The 20,494-nt window shown below is 37.7% G+C and overlaps 1 protein-coding gene across 1 annotated transcript in view; it reads right to left on the reverse strand.

The window, feature by feature from the left end:
- Nucleotides 1-1,735: 1,735 nt before the first annotated feature.
- LOC150077440 (tetratricopeptide repeat protein 17) overlaps nt 1,736-20,494 on the reverse strand; it is a 204,521-nt gene continuing 185,762 nt past the window's right edge. Inside the window, exons 18-21 of the mRNA XM_090385905.1 lie at nt 13,268-13,418; nt 8,521-8,601; nt 3,694-3,837; nt 1,736-1,909 (exon numbers count right to left, since the gene is read on the reverse strand). Of these exons, the coding sequence (XP_090242031.1) occupies nt 1,736-1,909; nt 3,694-3,837; nt 8,521-8,601; nt 13,268-13,418 (550 nt within the window). The remainder of the gene's footprint in view (nt 1,910-3,693; nt 3,838-8,520; nt 8,602-13,267; nt 13,419-20,494) is intronic.

Raw genomic sequence — 20,494 nt, forward strand, 5'->3', positions numbered from 1 at the left:
GGTGCTGTTGACCCAGATTTTCTTTTCATGTGATCGAAGAATATCCTGAAACGGAAGATATACAACGACTGTCGTGGTCAGCACGATCACAAGACTTAAATCCAATCTAACATGTGCGGGACGCCCTTGGGCGTCGCATTGCACGCCAACAGCCAACTCCTCGGTCATTTGGTGAGCTACGGTCTCCGCTAGTGGAAGAATGGGATTTGTTGCCACAGAATCTTATAGACACCCTTATATCAAGCATAGTTCACCGCTTTCAGGCCTGTTTAGCCTTTGGTGGGGATCATACGCCGTACTGATGTCACGTGGCCATATTTTCCAGCATCTTGTATCGACTTCTGTAATGTGACCTTTTTTGGTAATTCTTATACAATTCCTATAAATGTCCCTTATACCTGTCCGATGTTTGTCTTCTCATTTCCCTATCTTCTCATTCCATCGTTATTCTATGGTACACCACCATACCAAATTTGTTCAACTTCATCGCAAGCTGCACGAGTTTCACCACGTTTTCTACGTGTTCTGGTAATTTTGTTGAGTAGTGTAGAAATGACACATCACCCGTAGACTATGCTATGCAGGTTTTCACTCCCGGGTTTTCTTCCAGCAAACAGAAAGTCGACCACAGAACACTTCAATTTACAGACAGTAATACTAACCCTACAACAAAACAAATAACCCTACAACAAAAACAACAACAGCACTTTTAATATTACGTTACATAAAGCAGTAAGTGTTAGAATATGTCATTTGTCAATAATATTGGGACATGCTCTTCTTAAATTTTCTTGTACATGCCAGCACTGTGTGTTTGTGTGTGTGGGGGGGGGGACAGAGAGAAAAGGATTTCTAATTGTGTGGAAAAGAGAAATACATGGTTAATCTGTACAAAATGATTTCTAATAGAATTATTATTACATGCCAGAGTCGTTTCGGTTTTAGGAGAAGGCACAAGAGTTTTCTTTTTCTTTTTTTTAATAGAGTAAAAGGCCACGATGGTGACGGTCTGCTTATCTAAAATAATTGGACCATCCTTACAACCATAAAAAAATAAGTGCGCTTCCTATTTACAAGAGAATTTATATTAGAAAAAACTAGCAAAATAGCAGACCTGAATTTCAGTTTCTAGATGCCAAATGTACTTAACTTGTTAAGCGCGCCGGAAATAGCAAAAGGTTAACTCTTTTACAAACTCTTTAAATATATCTAAGTGTAGGTAGGGGTGAGAGAAACTACGGCCTACAGCCCTGGTAAAGATTGTAAAGCAATTTAACCCTACCCCCTGGTGCAAGAATATTATTCGGATCAAGTTGAGCAAGTGGGTGGTCTCTAAAAGTATAAATGACAAGTTGCAAGGGTCTCCAGCTCGTCGGGAACTCATTCTTCTTTCCGTTCACTCCCCTTCCAAACATAAGATATTGCCTACCCTTTAGTCTATATTTTATATTTCCTTGTTCATCCTGGCATTTGCGACTTTACTTGATGTGTAATAAATGTTCCATTCGGTATTTCGCATAGGCAGAATGGGGTTAACAAGATAGACTGTTTTTCTTTTGGGTTATCACTACACGAGTACAACTCCGAAGGGCGTTGTACTGCTCTTCTGCCCTGCGTCCAGTTCTGTATTTACTTCACAGCAATAAAGATTCATAAGTTCCATCGAGGTCTAGTTAGATGAAGGCAATAAGGTGTCGTGTCCTACATTATTAATTCACTTCGGGATTCAAGTTCTCTACTCCAAGTCAGCCGCGTCTGATGACCTGCTAAGTTCGGAGATCAACGCGGAGATGTCTTCTGCTGATAGGTAGGTGCACAGGATCCACTGAAGTCGTTGTAGGGCAGGATGGAAATTTGGCTTCAAACCAAGGACTGCTTCATAAAACTTCTTTGCAGAGAGCATCTCATTCTGTCGACAAAAAGGAAATGAATTAATACTAAAATCTCAAAGAAACATTCTTTCTTTCAAATAATACAGCATAAAAGTGTATTCATATTTGACACAGATAACAACCCAAAATTTAGATCAGTATACAGGCAACTTAGACTGTAACGATGGGGAGTTATATATTTGTTACTAAAACTTTGATTCTATTATAACATCGGAGGTCGGGGATCTTAAAATAGACAGCACTCTATCGTGATCTAAGCGTCCTTTCGCCAGTCCTGCAGATCCCACCTGTATCTCACTTTACGAAAAAACTATTAAATATCCTTAATAAACGAAAAACGTCAGCCAAACATAATATGGAAAAATTAGATATATGACATTAAATAAATGTACGATAATCTGATCGTCCAGAAAATAATCAATTGGATGTATATTCGAAGTTTGGGATGGTTTATGTTCAAAGATCAGAGAAAGTTTATTTGTGGTTATCATCAAGATGAAATGCCGATTTAGTTTCATGCATTGGTAATTGGTATTCTAACATTTTATGAGCGAATTCAGGAAACGTAACCTTAGAACAGTGGGGCAATTATACGTGGTTAACTGCATCTGGTATCAGGAGATTATTGGGCAATATTCAAGGAATTCGCAATTCCAGCTAGGAACTTGATCGGGTTGATTGGTTAGTGAGATTTTGGGCGTTAATCGCCAAGAAACTAAGGCTAGAAGGCGTCAGCATATTCTACTTCGGTTGATTTGCCTATTTTGCTGGACGAAAGGCCCAAGTTTCGGGGAGGGGATTGTTAATTAATGATAAAATCCATACAACACTCGTCTGAGACCAACAGATTCGGTCATGCTACGAAAAAAGTAGATAAATGTTTTCTCCTTTAGAGAAGAGATGCGAATCCCCTTTGTGTTTTCTAGAAGGGAGGAAAAGGCCTGTGGATGGATAAAGATCGTAACTACTGTGTTGGCTACGAGTTTTTTCTTTTTTTATGAAACCCCAAACGCGAAAGGTATTAGAACTTACAGTACTTATTACTGTGCATGGATTGACTGCTGAAAAAACAGAAGGTACTTGTTGACATTTGACTTAGAAATCTAATTCGTCTTCTCTCAAGATATTACATATCTTGAGGAATAAAACAGCCACAGGTAAATTTTTTGGGCTATAGTTTTAGCATTTATAACAACTTACTGAAAACAAATCAACAGGAGGCGGGAGATATTGGCAAGTCCTCTGCATTTAGCCGTACTTTGTCGCAGATCCTTTAATAGTCAATTTCTCATTTTTCTGAAAGCAAAAACCTTCAACATCTTCATTAGAGCAGACCTCACACATTAATCATTCAGAAACTCTTCTCAGTGGTAAGTTTTACAACTTATAACTGGAGCGGTTGATCACCAACAGCAAAGAAATTCCCATTTCTGGAAAAAGCTTTGGTTTTATTTCTGAAATACACAACTAGGGGAAATAGGGAGCGATTTTATGCCTTTGGACTTGGATTCGTAATCTTCTAAATAAAAACACTAGTATTAAACAGCAGGAGAAGTCATGATAACGTGTGAATTCAGGATTTAATAAAAGTACATTAAGTAAGGAACTCTAAATTTTCGTTCGCACCTTTAATCTTAATCGTTCAGTGGATGCAATTTTTCTTTTGTCTTAGTTTAGTATGGATGACTTGTCTCTATGAATCGCGACACAGTCACGTTGTCGTGGGAGAGTGGATTAAAATTTCAAGCTGCTGGTATCGTTCTTATGTTAGTAAAACAGATTGTTGATTAATGATAGCTACCTTGGCTGCGTAGATGTTAGCTATTGTGAAGTGGACCATGGCATCACGTGGAGAGACATCGAGAGCCATATTGCCAACTACCAGGGCATCGTTATAAAGACCGGTTCTTTGCAGAACGTTGGCAAGACTTATAAGAGGTATATCCTAGAAACATAAATGCCAGAATTTAAATCAGAAATGGAAGTGTTGCATAATTACACAAAAAATTTAAATTTACAAACATAATCATATTTCTGTCCCCACTAATTTTTTTTTAACAGTAAATATGACAGCTGTATTGATATATTAAAATACTTCACATAAACTTCTATTAAACGAATAATCAGGGTTTAAAAGCAACTGAAAGAAAATGGAAATGAAATTACAACTCTCTCTCTCCCTCTTTATTCTTTTTTAAACTCTATTCTAATTTTCTATTTGATAAATGAAAGAATGAAATAATGAATATAATATGCCGGAAGTTATAAAAAGCTTGTTGCTATAGAAAAGTTTAATGACGATCTTGTTATTTAGAGCCGATGTTAGCAGAATGCAATGATAGCAACGAACTTTGATATATGCAGCAGTTAGTTTGATGCTAGATCACAGATCCGATCTAGTATTAGTAGATCTAGTATTCTATTGTATTAGTCACCACGAATTTATTATTCATTAATATGTATTTCTTCCGATACGAACTGTTTGGCAGTAATAATGTCAAGCTACACAATGCAAGACAAAGTTCATCTGGTATTATTGCATAATTCTAGTAGAAGTCAGCAAGAGGCCGGTTACAAACTTCATCGGATTTATTCTGTAAAGCTCAAACCACGCGTTCATCTGGAATTCATCAACGTTTTATGGTCATTTGAAGCGTTGCATATCAATCTTGTCCTCGACAAACCACAGGAGATGCGGGTGCACCAGCTATCCTAAATATCAACATCGATATTTATAAAAATTGCTCAAGAGTCGAGGATTAGTAGGGCGGCCACAATATGGTCAGGGACTTGACAAAGTAGAAAATACGAGAGCATTGTTGTCTAGCAATTACGTAGACTACAACTACAGCCAACTCAAATGATTATTCTTCTTGCGTTTACTGTGAGGATGGTAACCCTACTTTTTTGGTGAATTTATTAATAATGATTCTTATCTAATAATGAATTTGCAGTCTTGGAAAATTACATTGATGAAACAGCTTTAACAGATATAGTATTTTTAGTTCCAGCAAAGAGGTGCACCCCATTACACCTGTGTAGTCGGAGAGGGTTGGATGAGAACATCAAGGGATAGATGGGGTATCGTGCCATAGTTGAATAGCCATTTTAATTTCAAGTACCGTACCTTACGCATTCGATTCCTGTCTTTGCGAAATATATGAAGTTGTCTGTCCACAAACAGACGAACGACCAACCAGTTGAAAAACAACATTACAACAGAATGAGGAACACCAGCGTATCACTAGAATACGATACAAATCTGATAGGGTACAAGCGAGATAAATTCTTACGAGTATCAGAATCACTTATACACTTGTGAATTTTATTATAATTTCGTTTACAGACTTATTCTTGTGCAATAGACCTATGCAGCCCTTGAGCCAGAAATTTCCTCATCGTATTCTTAAATTTATTAAAAAATATGCACAGTCATCACGGTCAGAATTACAAAATTCATTATCCCCTCCATCTTTAAAAGCCGTGCTTTGAAAAAGCTGCTTCTTAATTATTCCACGAGCAGGGCTGCCCTTCGTCAATAGTTGCACATAAAAATTATAATTAGATCATGCAAATCAAATAGCGACAGTGCAAACACAGAGTACGCACTTTTCACGCTATTGTTTTAATGCCGACAGAAAGCCGAAGGGATTTCGTGTCACTGTTGTTCTACTTCTCCCCCTTCCACGTGATACTAACCCATTGCTGAGCTCATGTGATGATGCTACTAATATTCCCACTCTGGTATAGCGAGTGATGATTAATTCGCTTAACAGCAGAGCCAGTATTGATTTCCCATGATTCTACTTCCATTCACAACAGCTACCGGGTCAGTGGCCCAGGCATTGTTAAAACCTGTTTACAGTGGGTGTGGTGAGTATATTGGGCCTCCTTCAAAAGGTCTCTCCCCATGCCAGACAGGCGTTATAACAATACGTCTCTCGTCTCATACAGCACGCTCATTCATCAGATACAAGTTTACCTTGATGACGTCATTTACATAAACAAAAACGGAGATTTCAAAATTTTTTTCCTATAAGAAAGCGTCTTAAATTTAACTGAGTTTTTTTTTTTTTTTTTTTTGAGGGGCAAGGATGGTTAGATATTTGGGATACCGAGTATCCGATGCAAACATCACAAAGAAAAATCAGCGCTCCCATAAAGCGGCGTAGTATTCAGCACGAATCTGTGACGCAAGTACTTTAGACACCCTAAGATTTCCATTTAAAGCGAACATTCCCTAAATGGTGCTTTCTACTTCCCCGCCACGCAGTTGTAGTATTTAGGAACCCTTACGATCTTTAGGACATCCTTTTACGTAAAAATGTCAGATTCAAGAAATGCGGGTTTCTAAGAAATTCGATTAAGCCACAGCAAATTTATGTACCTGAGTGGTATGTAAGAGGTCAACCGAACAAACTAAACTGGTAATCCAGCTTTTATCTAAAATTCCTACACTATTCACTGCTGCGTTCGTAATATCTCACCGAGAGTCAAATTTTTTAACCTGTACGGACGGGTTATTCACCCTGGCTTGCTAACTAAATAATTCAAAGATCCATTAAAGTCATTGAACAATCGTTAAAGAGGATATTATCCTTCTACTAAGTTACTTCTTGGAACGTCAAGCTCCTAAATTATAAAATTCACGAGATACAGCAGTCAAAATAATAATAATAATAAAAAAACCTTTCGATTTTGAACATTTCTGGCTAGCTGCCAACTTCTTGAAATGTTCTCTAGAGGGAGCTACTGTCCAAACTAGTACGAAGTACGCAGCAATTATTAACGACTTAAATGGTGAAGCAGACAAGTATGAGAAAGTTTCTTATCATTTATTATGTACGTTCAGTTGCGGTAGAATTTTTTAAAGGCGTGGGTGTTTAATAACCAGGTAGTTGTTGTAAGTTGTATTGTTTGTGTGATGTCAAAGAGAAAGAGGGTTTTCTGGGTGAAAGGTTATTAGCGTAGCACGTAAATGGACTTCCTATACTGTCCGCAAGGTGTCAATCTGCCTTGCTTTACTTTCCTTGTAACCTAATATTTATTTAAAATGTCAAGAGGTTACAAATGTCATATTTATTTAAAATGTCAATTAAAGGTCGATATTTGTTAAACAAAAATGCGAAAGGAACCCGAGATTTATTTTATTTTATTATTATTTTTTAGTCACTTTAGTATTCGCCTATTGTCATCATTATGTCCGTCCGCATGCAACAACTTGACTCTCAATGGACGGATTTTCATGAAATTTTAAATTTGGACCCTTATTTATCGAGCAATTTTGCTTTTTGCTTTTTTTCCCCCCCTTAAAAATCACTAATTATTGCTATGTACTAACCCGCTTGAAATGTAACTAACTTTTTATTATTTTTTTTATATGATAAAATTAGCATAAGGCAGCAAGAACTGAAAAGCAAAAGAACAATACACTTTTTGCGATGAATTTTTTAAATTAAAAATAAAAACCTTCACAATTTCCCATATTATATTTCTCTTATATTTCCTTTCAAATTTTGACAAAATTTATTTCTTCTTTTTTCGTTTCATTTCGTTTTATGAAAAAAATAATATAATTAATTTTTTCTTTATATTTTTATTATATTCTTTCTAGTGTTAGAATTAGGCAATTTAAAATCGTTCTGTTCATAATATAAATTAAATTTTTACATTATTTCATTCAAAGCTGCGTATTTCCATTTTCACATTTCAATTTTGGGATGAATGAAATCCATGAATGCTATATCCATCTGTGTTAAATGCGATTTATACACTAAAAAAGTTGGCATACTAGATGAGGAATTACAATATTGTTTTTAAATATTGTGTCCAGTTAATATACATGTTATTAGGATTGTAATTTTTTCTTTTTGTGATGCAGAACTGATTTTTTTGAAGCTGAAATAATGAAACAGCAGATAGTGGAAATGAGGTCCAAATTGTCCTTGAAATGAGAAACAAGTTTGGATCGTATTGTAAACCTCTTAATTTTATTTTAATAAACTACTTTCACGTAACAGTTCTCGATTTTTAATTCAGAAAATAAGGAAGAAATAACAGGTTCAAATTTAAATCCGAAAGTTAAACGCAGAAACAAGAGCAGATAAAATTATTAAACGGGAATTAAACTTAAAACTTAAAGCAATACAAGAAAAAGACTGAAAGAAATTCAGAAACATACAGAAAGAGACTTAAATAAGTTGTTCGATCCAAACTTCATTGAAAATTTTACACTCCAAACTATGATATTCTTGAGTTTCACGTATTAAATATATCGAAACACACCTTGTACTTCCTTGGAGAAAAGTATAAAGCAGCTCGTAAACATGTGATGGCCTTCTCGGCGTTTCCTTCGAGTCTCCAGTACAAAGAGGCAACAGTCAGTAGCACCCACGACTTTGGATCCTGAAAAAACCGCCTTTATGAATCATTTTAGTCTGGCCAAAAAAGTGTAACAAAATGAATTAACTGTAAAATTCCTGTTTCTTGAAGTATAAATAAGAATTCATAACTATACTTACTATTTGCAAGCAGTTATTCTTTTATAGTTTACGTGCTGCCATTGGCCAGTTTTTTTTTTCAAACATCCACATGTATTCGAATATAGAAATCTGTATTGTAGTCTTACCTTTTGAAGTCCAGATGCGACGTGATTTGCTACATCACCGATTTTAAAGAAGCCCAGATCATCCTCAACTTCTTTGAACGCCTAGTTTCAAAATAGACAAGGTACCAACTAAACTTGACGTTGAGCGATTATGTTAAACATGGGCAAGAAATGCGTTAATACTTAAATTAAGTATAAATTTTAAAATAATTTTTAATGTAATCATAAGGCTATTACACAGTATGCCTCCATGATTCCCTTTTTCAGGAAAAGAGATTTTTTTTTACCTGATATTAATACGAAAATAAGTGAATGAATTATCGGCCTATCAATCTCTTTTTAACAATAAGAACCAATCCATTTAAATCTTCTTTTCTAGTTTACCGTGCATGAGTTGAAGGTTGAGAACTTGAAAGACGATACTTGTTGACATTACACTTGAATTTCTGTAGGTTGTACTTTTAAGGAAATATGAATGAAGGGAGGTTGTTAAAGAAAGCGGAAGTTGAAAGAATAAACGAGGAAGAAGAAAAGTTGGTTCTGTGAGTTCTAAGTTGGACAGTAAAAGGATGCTGATTGGTTGCGGCACGTGTTCGGACTGGTTTGGAAAATACAGCGGGATTATAGAAACCAATTGGGAAAAACAGTGCCCATGGAAGTATCTATAGAAACGGCATGCAGCAGAAACAGAACGTCTATGAGACAGAGAGTGGAGACACTTTGTTGACAGTTGGGTCATTAATTAACCTAACTGCCCTCTTTTGAATGGGATCTGGAAGCCTGAGAGGTTTTAGGGACACCGCCCCAGTTGTGGGTACAACATTCCATAGTAAGGCGGATTTGATTGTACGGAGTGAACAGTTTTTGGAAGAAAAGTAACGCCGAGAGAGAAAGAGAAAACCAAGTTTTTTTAGATGCAGAGGAAGTAATATTTGTGATGTGCTTATGCCAAGAGATGTTAGAAGTCAGGGTAATCCCCAAAAGAGATATATCCTTTTGCCTAGAAATAGTAGTGTCACCAAAGATAAGCATAGGAGCAGAAGAATCCTTTTTGCGAGATATAAGACAGGTCTGAGTTTTTGAAGGATTGAAATCAACTAAGATTTGACTCATTCTTGGTAGTGGATATACGAAAAGTTGAGGCTGTTTGTGCAGGGCAAGGTTTCTCAAACTAGAGAGTGGAATGCAATGTGCTGTCATCAGCAAAACTATGGTTAGGATTTTCAGTCAATGGGAGAAGATAATTTATATACAAAAGGAAAAGAGTGGGAGAAAGGACTAAACCTTGGGGAACACCTGCATTACTACAGAAGTTAGAAGACAGAGAGCGGTCAGAGAGAACACTGGATACTCAGTTACAAAAAAAAAAAAAAAAGTTGGCAAACCATAACATCAAAGCTAATTTAGGAGACCTTTATGCCAAACACGATCAAAAGCCTTTGAAATGTCAAGAGCAACTGCTTGAGTTTCGCCAAACTTTTCCCTTGAATTTGTCCATAGATAGTTAATAGTTAAGCCAGTACACCGAAAAGACAGGCCAATAAACTGAAAGGACAGATGGGATACCTGGTTCCTGGGCAACGCGACGCTGTCACCCCTGTCGCTAGTGGATGAACCCACCGCTTGGTATGAATTTCCGGGAGATAAAACCATGCAGCACGCACCTATAAATGAAATCACTCCAGTTATACAGTACCAGCAGACTCGTAACTGCTTAAATACTTTATATATTTGGAAATAAGGATACCCTTATAAAAAACAAATTGTTACGGAAATGTTTATATACTTTTCTGGATCTTGACTGCATCCAACACAAATTTAGTAAGGTACCTGTAGACCTGAAAGGATGGTATTAATTGTACACTGTTCGTTAAGTTAATAGCAAGTGAAAAATACTTACAGAAATGCGAGTATACAAAAGAAAGCTTCATTATCCTAAATAAATATCGATAAAATGGTCTCGGTGGGTTCCCGATAAAAAAAATAACGAAAGATTGTCTGGAGCTTCACAGTAAAAAATAAAAAGAAAAGAAAACGCTTTCTGGGAAATATTTCGATTTTTATTCTTTATTTGATAGAAGTTCTCGTTCTGATTATGGGCCTGACGGAGTACCAGGGCGTCAGATGACTGACACCGCTCCTTATATGGTACCGGCAATTTTATAAGTTTATGGAATTCTTATTGAAAAGAAAAAGTACAGGTATAAAGATTTCTCAGAAAAAGGGGGAGGCCACCACTTGCTCTTCGTTATATTTATCTTTCTTACAAAAGACAGGACAGTTTCACTTAACTGCAGCTTTCGGAAAGCGGAGTCATTACCAGAAAGCCTAGTCAATAGTGAAATGGGAAAAAATCGATATATTTTTTCCTAAAGAGAACTTCCGAGTTTCTGGAATTTTTCGGTATCTTTGTTTTCAGGAATTGGGCATTTTTCTGTCATTAAAGTATCTGGTTATTTCTGAAAGTCTTGGAAGCTCATAAATTAAGAAAACACCATATCAAGTAATTATACACGTAATTCACCATTCGTAAATCTTTTCAGTTCTTTGTATTTGAACACATCTACTTTGTGCAAGTTCTATAGAGAATATGTTTCCATGAAGTGGTGTAGAATGAAAATACAGTGGAACCTCATAAATCTCCCGTTTTTGGAAATTCCTCATTTTTCTAATATTGTACGGCTTCGATATTACGAGGTGCTCTGATCAACTTCTGATTATATGAGGTTCAGATGGAACAATGTTGCTACTTCGACAATTATAGCAATATCTCTCGCTTGCTACAACTCATGCAAGACATGTGGACTGAAAAAAGTATAAAAAAATTGGTTGTTTTTAAACTAGGTATCCCATCTGTCATTTAGGTAAACAGACTCAGTGACAAACAAAGTTGCGAAAGTTCAGGAAATTGTGGTAAAAGATTGTCGCTTGACCCTCAGAATAATGACCAACTGTGAAGATATTGTTGACGAGTTGGATGGAAACGATTCGTCAAATTCTACCTGAAGATTTAGGGAAAAGGAAGCTCTGTGCGGATTACAAAAGCAACGAAGAGTGTCATCATGTGAAGACTCCATTCAGACTTGTTAAAGCAAGGCAAACCTAATTTCCTCGACTGTATTGTCACTGGAGATGAGTATTGGGTGTTTCAGTATGATCCAGAAACAAAACGTCAGAACATGCAGTGGGCTTCAAAATCATCCTCAATTTCCAAATAGTTTTGTGTACAAAAGTCCAGCTGATCATATTTTTCGACAAACAGGTGATTCAGAGGGAATTTGTACCTGAAGGGGAGAGAGTCAATGCTGCGTTCTACGTACAGGTGCTTCAAAGACTGTTGAATTAAATTTCCCGGGTAAAGCCACAATTTCGAGATAAAGGCAGCTGGTTCTTGTTGCACGATAATGCCCCAGCCCATTCCACCCTTATTGTGAAGATATTGCTGACGAAACATGGCACTATACAGATCAACGATCCACCCTACTCTCCCAATCTAACACCAGCGGACTTTTTCCCCTTTTTCAAGGTGTAAACTGCCCTCAAAGGAAAAGGATTTCAGGATATTGAGGACATCAAGAAAAAAACACAACTCTGTACTAAATATCATCTCTTTGGACGCCTTCGCTGATTCTTTTCAGAAACTTTTAGAACGGTATAGTCAATCAGGTGTTGATTACTTTGAATAAAAATAAAGCCATTTTTTACCTCCTTCACTTTGTGTGTTTTTTTTATTGCACCAGTCCTGGAATTTATTGCTACACCTCGTATATTGACCATAACCATACAAGCCGATTGGGAAAATACCATGATCCGAGCCATGTTTTTTCTGAAAGTTATGGGTTAGTTTATTCCTGTGGGAAAATGAAGCTCTGTAACGTATTTAAATATCGGGTTATCAAGCACGCACCATTATATTGCTTGCGTACGTCTGTGATGGGTATTTCAGCAGGATAAAAGCCCAAGGAACATAATGAGGACTTCTCCCTTCTTCAGTGGAGTTCTCCCTTATCTGGAATCACTACAGATTCGACATTAGATGATCCATAAGCATTGAGCGAAATCGCTCGTCAGGTTCAGAAATGTTTCGAATCCGTTCTTCAGTGAAACTTGGACCAAGAATGAAGTTGGATTGGTGAAACTACACCAATCTCTCAACTTCAAACCGAAGTTAATGCTGGCCATTACCTAGTTATTAAAATGGAGAAAAATTCACAGGCTTAATTTGCGATCCGCCAACGTGTATCCAGTTTCCCTCGCAAACACCAACCGAAATGACTCTTCTAACCCTATATGACTGTCCAGGCTCGTAAGTTAATTTTTTTTTAGTTTTAAATTATCTTCGACCAAAAATTGAAGAGTGGATCTTCGCGTACGAAACCGTTTTCGCCCAAAAAAACTATTTACTTTATTTTAATGAAATGATTGTTTTCCTTTCTCCATCACTGCATATTTGAAAGAGAAATGTTCATTGAAAAAATACAAACTGGAAGCGATCATCAACTAGATAAACAGACACTGGAATAAACAGGCACCGATCAACAAAGAGAGACAATGGCGTAAACAAAAGGACAAAAGATATTTACAGAAATATGCGTTACAAAGTGCCCGAAGAGGAAGGTAGAGATGGTGGCAAAAGAAACAGACAATTCGAAACATAATTGAACAGTTTAGCATTCTCATTAAAAGTTTGTAATTTTGTTTTTTCATTGAATTAAACTTTATTAAAGATAAAGAGTTGTCCATTTTATTAATATACGGTGCAATTTACCTCTTTCAGTTGTAGTTCCGGCTGTAAATACAATAGATGACGCTGCTTTACTCCTGCTAAATGATCGAGGGTGAGCATAGTTACCTGGAATGTGTCACATTCAGGTGTCAGCCGTTGCCACGGATTGCGAGTATCAATATAATCGCTTATTCTGCAAAATAAATAAAAACACATTTCATTAAATCGAGAAGTTAGGCTATAACATGTATATGTTAAACTGTCCTGTTTTACTTTGCAATGGAAATATCTCATACTTCTGCCAGGTTCAAACTTCTCTTGCGCCTCTCACTTTCAAAGGATAGTCGTTCCTTTGAAGATGAAAGCAAATTTTGGGGTACAAGGATTGTAATTACGGTGTCCATAATTTCCCAACCAAAACTTGGAATACATAACATAACAATGGATGGATTTTTCTGATTTTTGAATTTTTTTATATGAGAAGTTTACAAAAGTACAAAAATGGAATCGCATATAAACGAATAGCTCTGATATTAAATAATAAAATATTTAGAAAAATAAAAAATCGGGAAAAACATACACTCACAGGCCAATTTATTCGTTACACCTACCTAATAGCGAATAGATCCACTTTTAGCCCTCAGAACAGTCTGGATTCGTCGTGGCATGGACTCGACTAGGATGTTGAAAGGGTACCACAGGGATGCTGGTCTATGTTGACTCAATTGTTTTCCACAGTTTTTAAAAATTAGATGGCTGCGTATCTCTTACTCCGAAGAGTTCCTTCCACTTCATTCTACACATGTTCATTTGGAGTGAGATCTGCTGACACAGGCCATCATAGGCTGAATTCACTTTTGTGTTCCTGGAACCACTTCTGGACAATTCTGGCCTTGTAACATGGCGCATTGATACAGTCGGAAGAACCCATTCGCAAATGGATGCGTTACAACCAAGAAGGAGTGCGCCTGTTTGGAAACAGTATCATAGCAATGTTGCTCCACTAGTTTCAAGGGAACCTCAATATGCACCATGAAAACATTTCCCACACCATTACCGTCATCAACCTGGAACGATGGTTCTATGGACACAACACTCATATTATGGACTCAATTCCAGTTCCTGCGTGAAACAGCAAGAACTGGAATTCGTTTCTTATCCTCCATTGTCTAGGACTGGTGTTCCTGAGCCCACTATAACTGTATCTTAACTTCTTAGGAAACCCTTACTGCCATTGCTGATGTCATGGCCCTCAAATTTAAAGGCATGGCTTGGAATCTGCAGACACTGGTTTCACTGGCCTGACCAGTGTGGGATTAAAAACAGAACACTCTGAATCTGCAGTGCAATCTTCTTCCCCACATAGCGCGCTCTAGCCTATGACTTTACTCCACATCACTACCTGTTTCCCTTCCCCATAGCCCGCCCAAACCTTTAGCCTGGTGGATCCTACCACACATCTTTCTCTGATCTTAATAGACTCTCCCCGTTATAGAATAGGCTCCTTTCATAGAATGCCACTCTATCCCTTTAATTTTCGTGTTTACCGGTGCAAGCCTTCCTATAATTCACCTCCTTTATTGTTACCTTTACTCCCAAATTCGAACTGTCACCCCTGCGCTCATTTCCAATAAAAACTTGCAGGTCGTTTTTTTTTTCCTCGGGCCCTGCCTGGCAAGCTCAGGCAAAGTCCAGAGTTCGCCCAGTCAGAGACTATATCTTCAGTCTACTTCCGGCCTACCTCTTCGTGGTGGTGGGCGGACAACGAAGGTACCACTAGGGGCTCCGCAGCTGAATGGCCAGAGAAACAGCATACCAACATGGCACAGACTACATCAAAACATTCTATCTCTGGCCTCAAGACAGTTTGTGCTGTGAACACAGAACATACTACACGGAGTTGGGAGGACCCCAGGTGCCACTTGACAAGAAACACTTTACACTATAATTGCACCTTACCTGTACCTTATCCTACTTACCTAGACTGGCTCCCCATTGCCAAGGACAGTAACTAGAGGTTGATGGTGTTCTACGGGCCCCTAGGCTAAGTGGCCAGATGAACAACAACTAACATAGCCAACATCACACACAATCAGGCCTTGCAGAGTGCTGTAAGCACCGCAGAGAAAACAATCGCACAGTTTCGGGAGCCCCCGGTGCTCAGCGAATATACACTATAACTATCTTCTTGTGCTTTTCTCTGACAGGAGTGGAACCCTGTTAGGTTATCAGCTACGATACTCCATCCGTAACAAGGTGCGATGAGTTTGGTGCTCTAAAATGTCTGTTTGGTTACCATTATGCTGGGTTCTTATTTGACTAACTGCGGTCTTTCTGTTACTATGAACACATATTGCCATCCTCCATCGGCCTCTCTCCCTCATCAACATGCTGTTTTCCTCCCCAGAATTGCAAATAGCAAATATGTGGTCAAAAAAATCATATCCAAACTTACTAGCAAGTTTGGATATGATTAAAGCAATGAATAGGAAGCCAAAGAGCACGCCCCCATTGCGCCACTCTCGTTATTGTATGTGGTTCTTTTGGCGAATGCTTGCTGAGATATATTCTCAGTTATCTTTAGAGGGAAAAAATGTTTGGGAATGCACTTTATCGATACAGATATTACATAAACGCCGTTATTGTGTTCTACTGTAGTTGTGACGTTACTCACTCAGAATGATGTCACAACTACAGCGATTCTGAATAATGATAGCTCGCAGCATATCGGAATTTCTTCTCTAAAACATACTTGTATTAAAGTAAGTTTCTTGTCTACCGTGTGGACACATACGCATGATAATACACTCCAGAGAGCGTGGTGTATTCATAGTGTATATAAAATTTCCTTGGAAATAAGAGAGTCAGTAATTCCTATGTCCCAAACATCAATAGTTCCTCCTGAACGTGCCTATAGAGTCTTTAACTAAATACTTACCTCATACTAATGATAATAAAAGAGAGATGAAGGTGCTTCCCCTGTTTGCTTAAGTTGACACTTGTAATATTGCTAACAACAATGAACATTATATAAGCTTTGAAACCGCATTACATGCTTGATAATCTATCCAGCTGTTACAAAGACCTTTCCAAGGGAGCATTGACAGTTTCTTTGTAAAAACGTAGTGCGCGCGTGTAAATGTTGGAAATCGATCGAAACCGGAAAGCTTGCCGAAGCCACAAATAAACTCCGTACACAACATTCCAGTTGTTTCCTTCTTTCCATCCGACCGTGGAAATGATCAATACGTTTGCTTTTTTTATGTCATTGAACGGCAAAAACGGATGTCGGATAGGTTATATTTGACGTCATGAAGAATTTTATAACCGAAGCAATCCAGAAATACGCATACCAACTACGGCCCTTCTGTAAAATATTTCAATGGAATTCTACTATATTCAAGTTCGAAGTACATAAGAAGAAAATAAAGTTTCATTTTCTTTATTGTTAAAAATGAAGCGAAAACCAATTCCACTCGGACATCATCGTAAAATACCCATAGCGAGATTTACGTACCTTTCCTCAAGAGAAGAACAATTCAAGCGAAGACGATATAAAAATGTCGCTCCAATCCTTTTATATATGTCGTCACACGCGTGACTTTGCATTTATTCGTGACGTCATTTCATACTTTACAAGCATTTAAATAAAGACAAACACGCGATCAAAAATGGAAACTATTCAAATATTTCAGATAATTAAATCTGTCGGACAGCACTCAAATAATTTGAGTGCAATAATAATTTGGGCTTATAAATTAGACTCGTGGATTGCATCAGGGAACTCCAGTTGGCCGAAACTACCAGCTGAAGACCGGTGAAGAGACTGAAGCCATGACAGACGTAGAGATGGTGCAGGCTCAATAAGGAGATCAAAGCCGGCCTGACTGGGAAATACAATCTGAGGAGCCTGCTAAAAACAACATGGTCATAGCCGTAACCATCTATGCAGTTGCACTGCTAACATACTCCTTTGGAATCATAGATTGTACTCACACCGATCGGCGGTGGGGGGTGAGGGGCCCGCCAACACCACCCGAAGTCGGCCATCGAGAGACTGACCACAGCCCGGAAAAAAGGATGGAGGGATTTGAGAAACCTCAATGAACAGCAGAAGAAGGCGATTAAGAACCTGAGTAATTACTCGCAGAAAAACATAGCTACTAAGCCATAATGAAGACAGAAAAACGGCACATACCGCCCAACCTTAACAAGGAGACCCCACTCACACAGACAGAACAAGCAAAACAAACAAAACAGAACAAAACAAACAAAATCTGGCGAAGACAATGACCTCCATGAAGACTGCATAGATAAAATGGCTTTCAAAGCATGGCGGGAGGCTCTTTCTCGAGATCATCCAAGACTAGGTAATCAACACCAGAAATATATCACCCAAAGATCTCTGAATCACAGATGACACATCTCGATGATGCAATCTGGCCCCAGAAACAATCCAGCACATCATTGCGGGATGCAGGATGATCACCCAGACGGAGTGCACTCTCAGACACGATCAGGTCGCCACAACAAAATCTAGCGTAAAAATATTGGTTGATCAAAGAAGGTGTACCGTATTACAAGTACAATCTCCAAGCCATATTAGAGACCCCTACTTGCAAATTACACACGGACTGCGCTATAATAATGGACACTATGATCCCGCACAACAGACCGGCCATAAACACCAGAAACCTACAGAAAATCTACAAGGAAAAGATCAGAAAGTAAAGAGATCTAAGACAGGAAGTCAATGAAATGTGGCATATGGAACAAGTAATGACCAACCTGATCATCGTATCAACCATCGGCATGGTACCAAAGAGGCTCTCCATAAGAACCCTGTCAACGAATACCTACCAGGAACTCCTTTCTAGAGTTCCTTGTAGGCGTTCTTTTGGATTTGAGGGGCCAATCGTGAACACCTGTAGGCTAGTCAGGGAGACTTCCTTGACCAACAGTAATAATAATGATAGTAAAAGGACGCAACTAACTACCGGGTACCAGTACTCGTCACGGGGTGGAAAATTTTCCATTAGGAGAAAAAGTCATAATAATAATAATAATAATAATAATTTTTATCATTTATATCCATATGTACCTTGGCTTCTACTGTAAATATTTCGTACGCGACATTTTCAAACTACAGTTAAGTTTAATTTTCTAAATTAAATATGGTTGCATCGGGAAGCAAATCTGATTCGAATTTATCTTTTTTTCTTGAACCTTGTTATAATTAGATCTTTTTATATGCGCACAGAAAACACTGATAGGAAAAACAAGAAATATGGGGAATTAGTTAACACATTAACGCGATGTACGAAAGATAGCAGAGCGTGTCCAAAAATATCTACAAACATGAAATGTAAAAGAACATTACGTGAATATGTTAAGCGAATTACTCTAATGAAACTCGTGATTGCCCAAGCATGGCAAGCTGTGAAGCAAGAGTTATACAAGGAAAATGAACTGAACTGAAAGAAACTCTTGAAAAACAATAAATTCCATCGAACATTTAAAATACGAACATTTCATTTTTATAATCCTAAAGAGTACGATAATGAACCTTGTAATAAGTTATGACATTGCTCAAACTGTACTATAATTTTTAAGCCTATGTCAGTCTTAAGCACAAAAAATGTACTGACTCTTAATGACATTAATTATCTCGTTGCAGGTCTAAATAATCAGCCAAGCACTCAGTAAATTTGTAAACCAAGAACTGGAGTAAAAGAAGATTACGAATAAAAAATTCAATTCAGCAAAAGGAAGAACAGACAGAGAGTAAAAACGTAGAGCCAACGCCATTAATGTCACAGAGGAAACTGAACAAAATCACGGAATTTATTATACAGTACGTAAAATAGGTTATTCATTTATTGCACATCCCATTGGCCAACGTGTGTGTCGAGTTCACTGTAACAGAGCACATGATGTCAGCGGATATAGAGTAAGATTTCTTAGCTAAGTGACAGAAGGCAGTTTCGTTGTAACAGCAGTAACACTTGAGAAGTAGAGCATTTATTATACGGTACGTGAAATGGAGCTTTTCGGAGAAAACCATGCATTTATTTTGGAGCATTTCTTTGAGTCTAAATCAATATTGCAATACCAAAGGTCTTCTGTGTCGGTATAGCGGTTTCGCCATTTTTAACTCGTTGGATATGAATTTTTGAAGTCCCCTTCCAAAATTCCTCCAGTACTCCAGGTTTTTCAGCTGTCGAACATGTAAATCAGTTGTAGTAGGGTTTTAGGAGCATTAGCGATGAGGCCATATTGCTTCGTGTATACTGTTTGTAAATTACGTGTGTTCTGAGGTCGATTTTCTGTTTGCTGGATGAAAAACTCGAGTTTCTGGGAGAAAACCATGCTATCCTCGCCTGAGACCAACTAAGCTGCGTTGTGAAAAATGCCCATAAAAATTCCTCACGTCATCAACCGGACTCGAACTCAGGTTTTTTCCACTCAGTGTGGGGAGGACGGTGGTTCTACCAACTGTCCTATCCACGAGGACATGTACATCAGTCTGTGAGCACACATTTATAGAGATATAATGCGCAACATCTGAACATGGTCTAAGTTGTTGATGCGCTTTAGAATCAACAGAAACTGTACCAAGAAACATTGGGTAATAAATATCTAAACGTTGAGACCTGCAGTCGTATTAATGTTGAATTCATTTTTCATAGAGTTGCATCAATCACACTCAAAAGAGAGAGTGCGCGTCAACACGAGCAAGGTGGATACTTCCAGCATTTTCTATAGCAGTTTTAATTAAATTATTTGTTCGATTTTTAATAAAATTTTGTTTTATTGCAAACTCTGACGCATTCTTATCGAATTATTGCAAAGTGGGTTTCATTTTAATTGGACAGGCTTTTAATTAAATAAGCCAAAATGGAATTTCAGCAGCGCGAACAGAATTCTACAACCAGCGAAGCAGGACTGATTTTTGGGAATAATATTAAATTTGAAGAAAATAAAAAAAGATAAAGTAGCACAGTGCTGTTCAAATAAAATTCAGATACTTGTTGGCATGACGAAGATTTTTTAGCGCATCAACTACTATGGTCATCGTGCATCAGTTCATGTGGTTTATCATGCATTAAGTCTGTACAAGTGTGCGTGTGTTCAAGGACTATTTGCATATTTTGCGATCTGAAAACCTCGGAATAACACACAGGAAAAACCAATACTTGCGAAATACTTGTAAAACATCGGGCCCGATGAGGCAATATGTAAGAAACGAAATGTCATGGCAACCGAGCA

This window comes from Mastigoproctus giganteus, chromosome 12, assembly GCF_048544385.1.
Source record: "Mastigoproctus giganteus isolate SK-2022 chromosome 12, ASM4854438v1, whole genome shotgun sequence".
NCBI lineage: Eukaryota > Metazoa > Arthropoda > Arachnida > Uropygi > Thelyphonidae > Mastigoproctus > Mastigoproctus giganteus.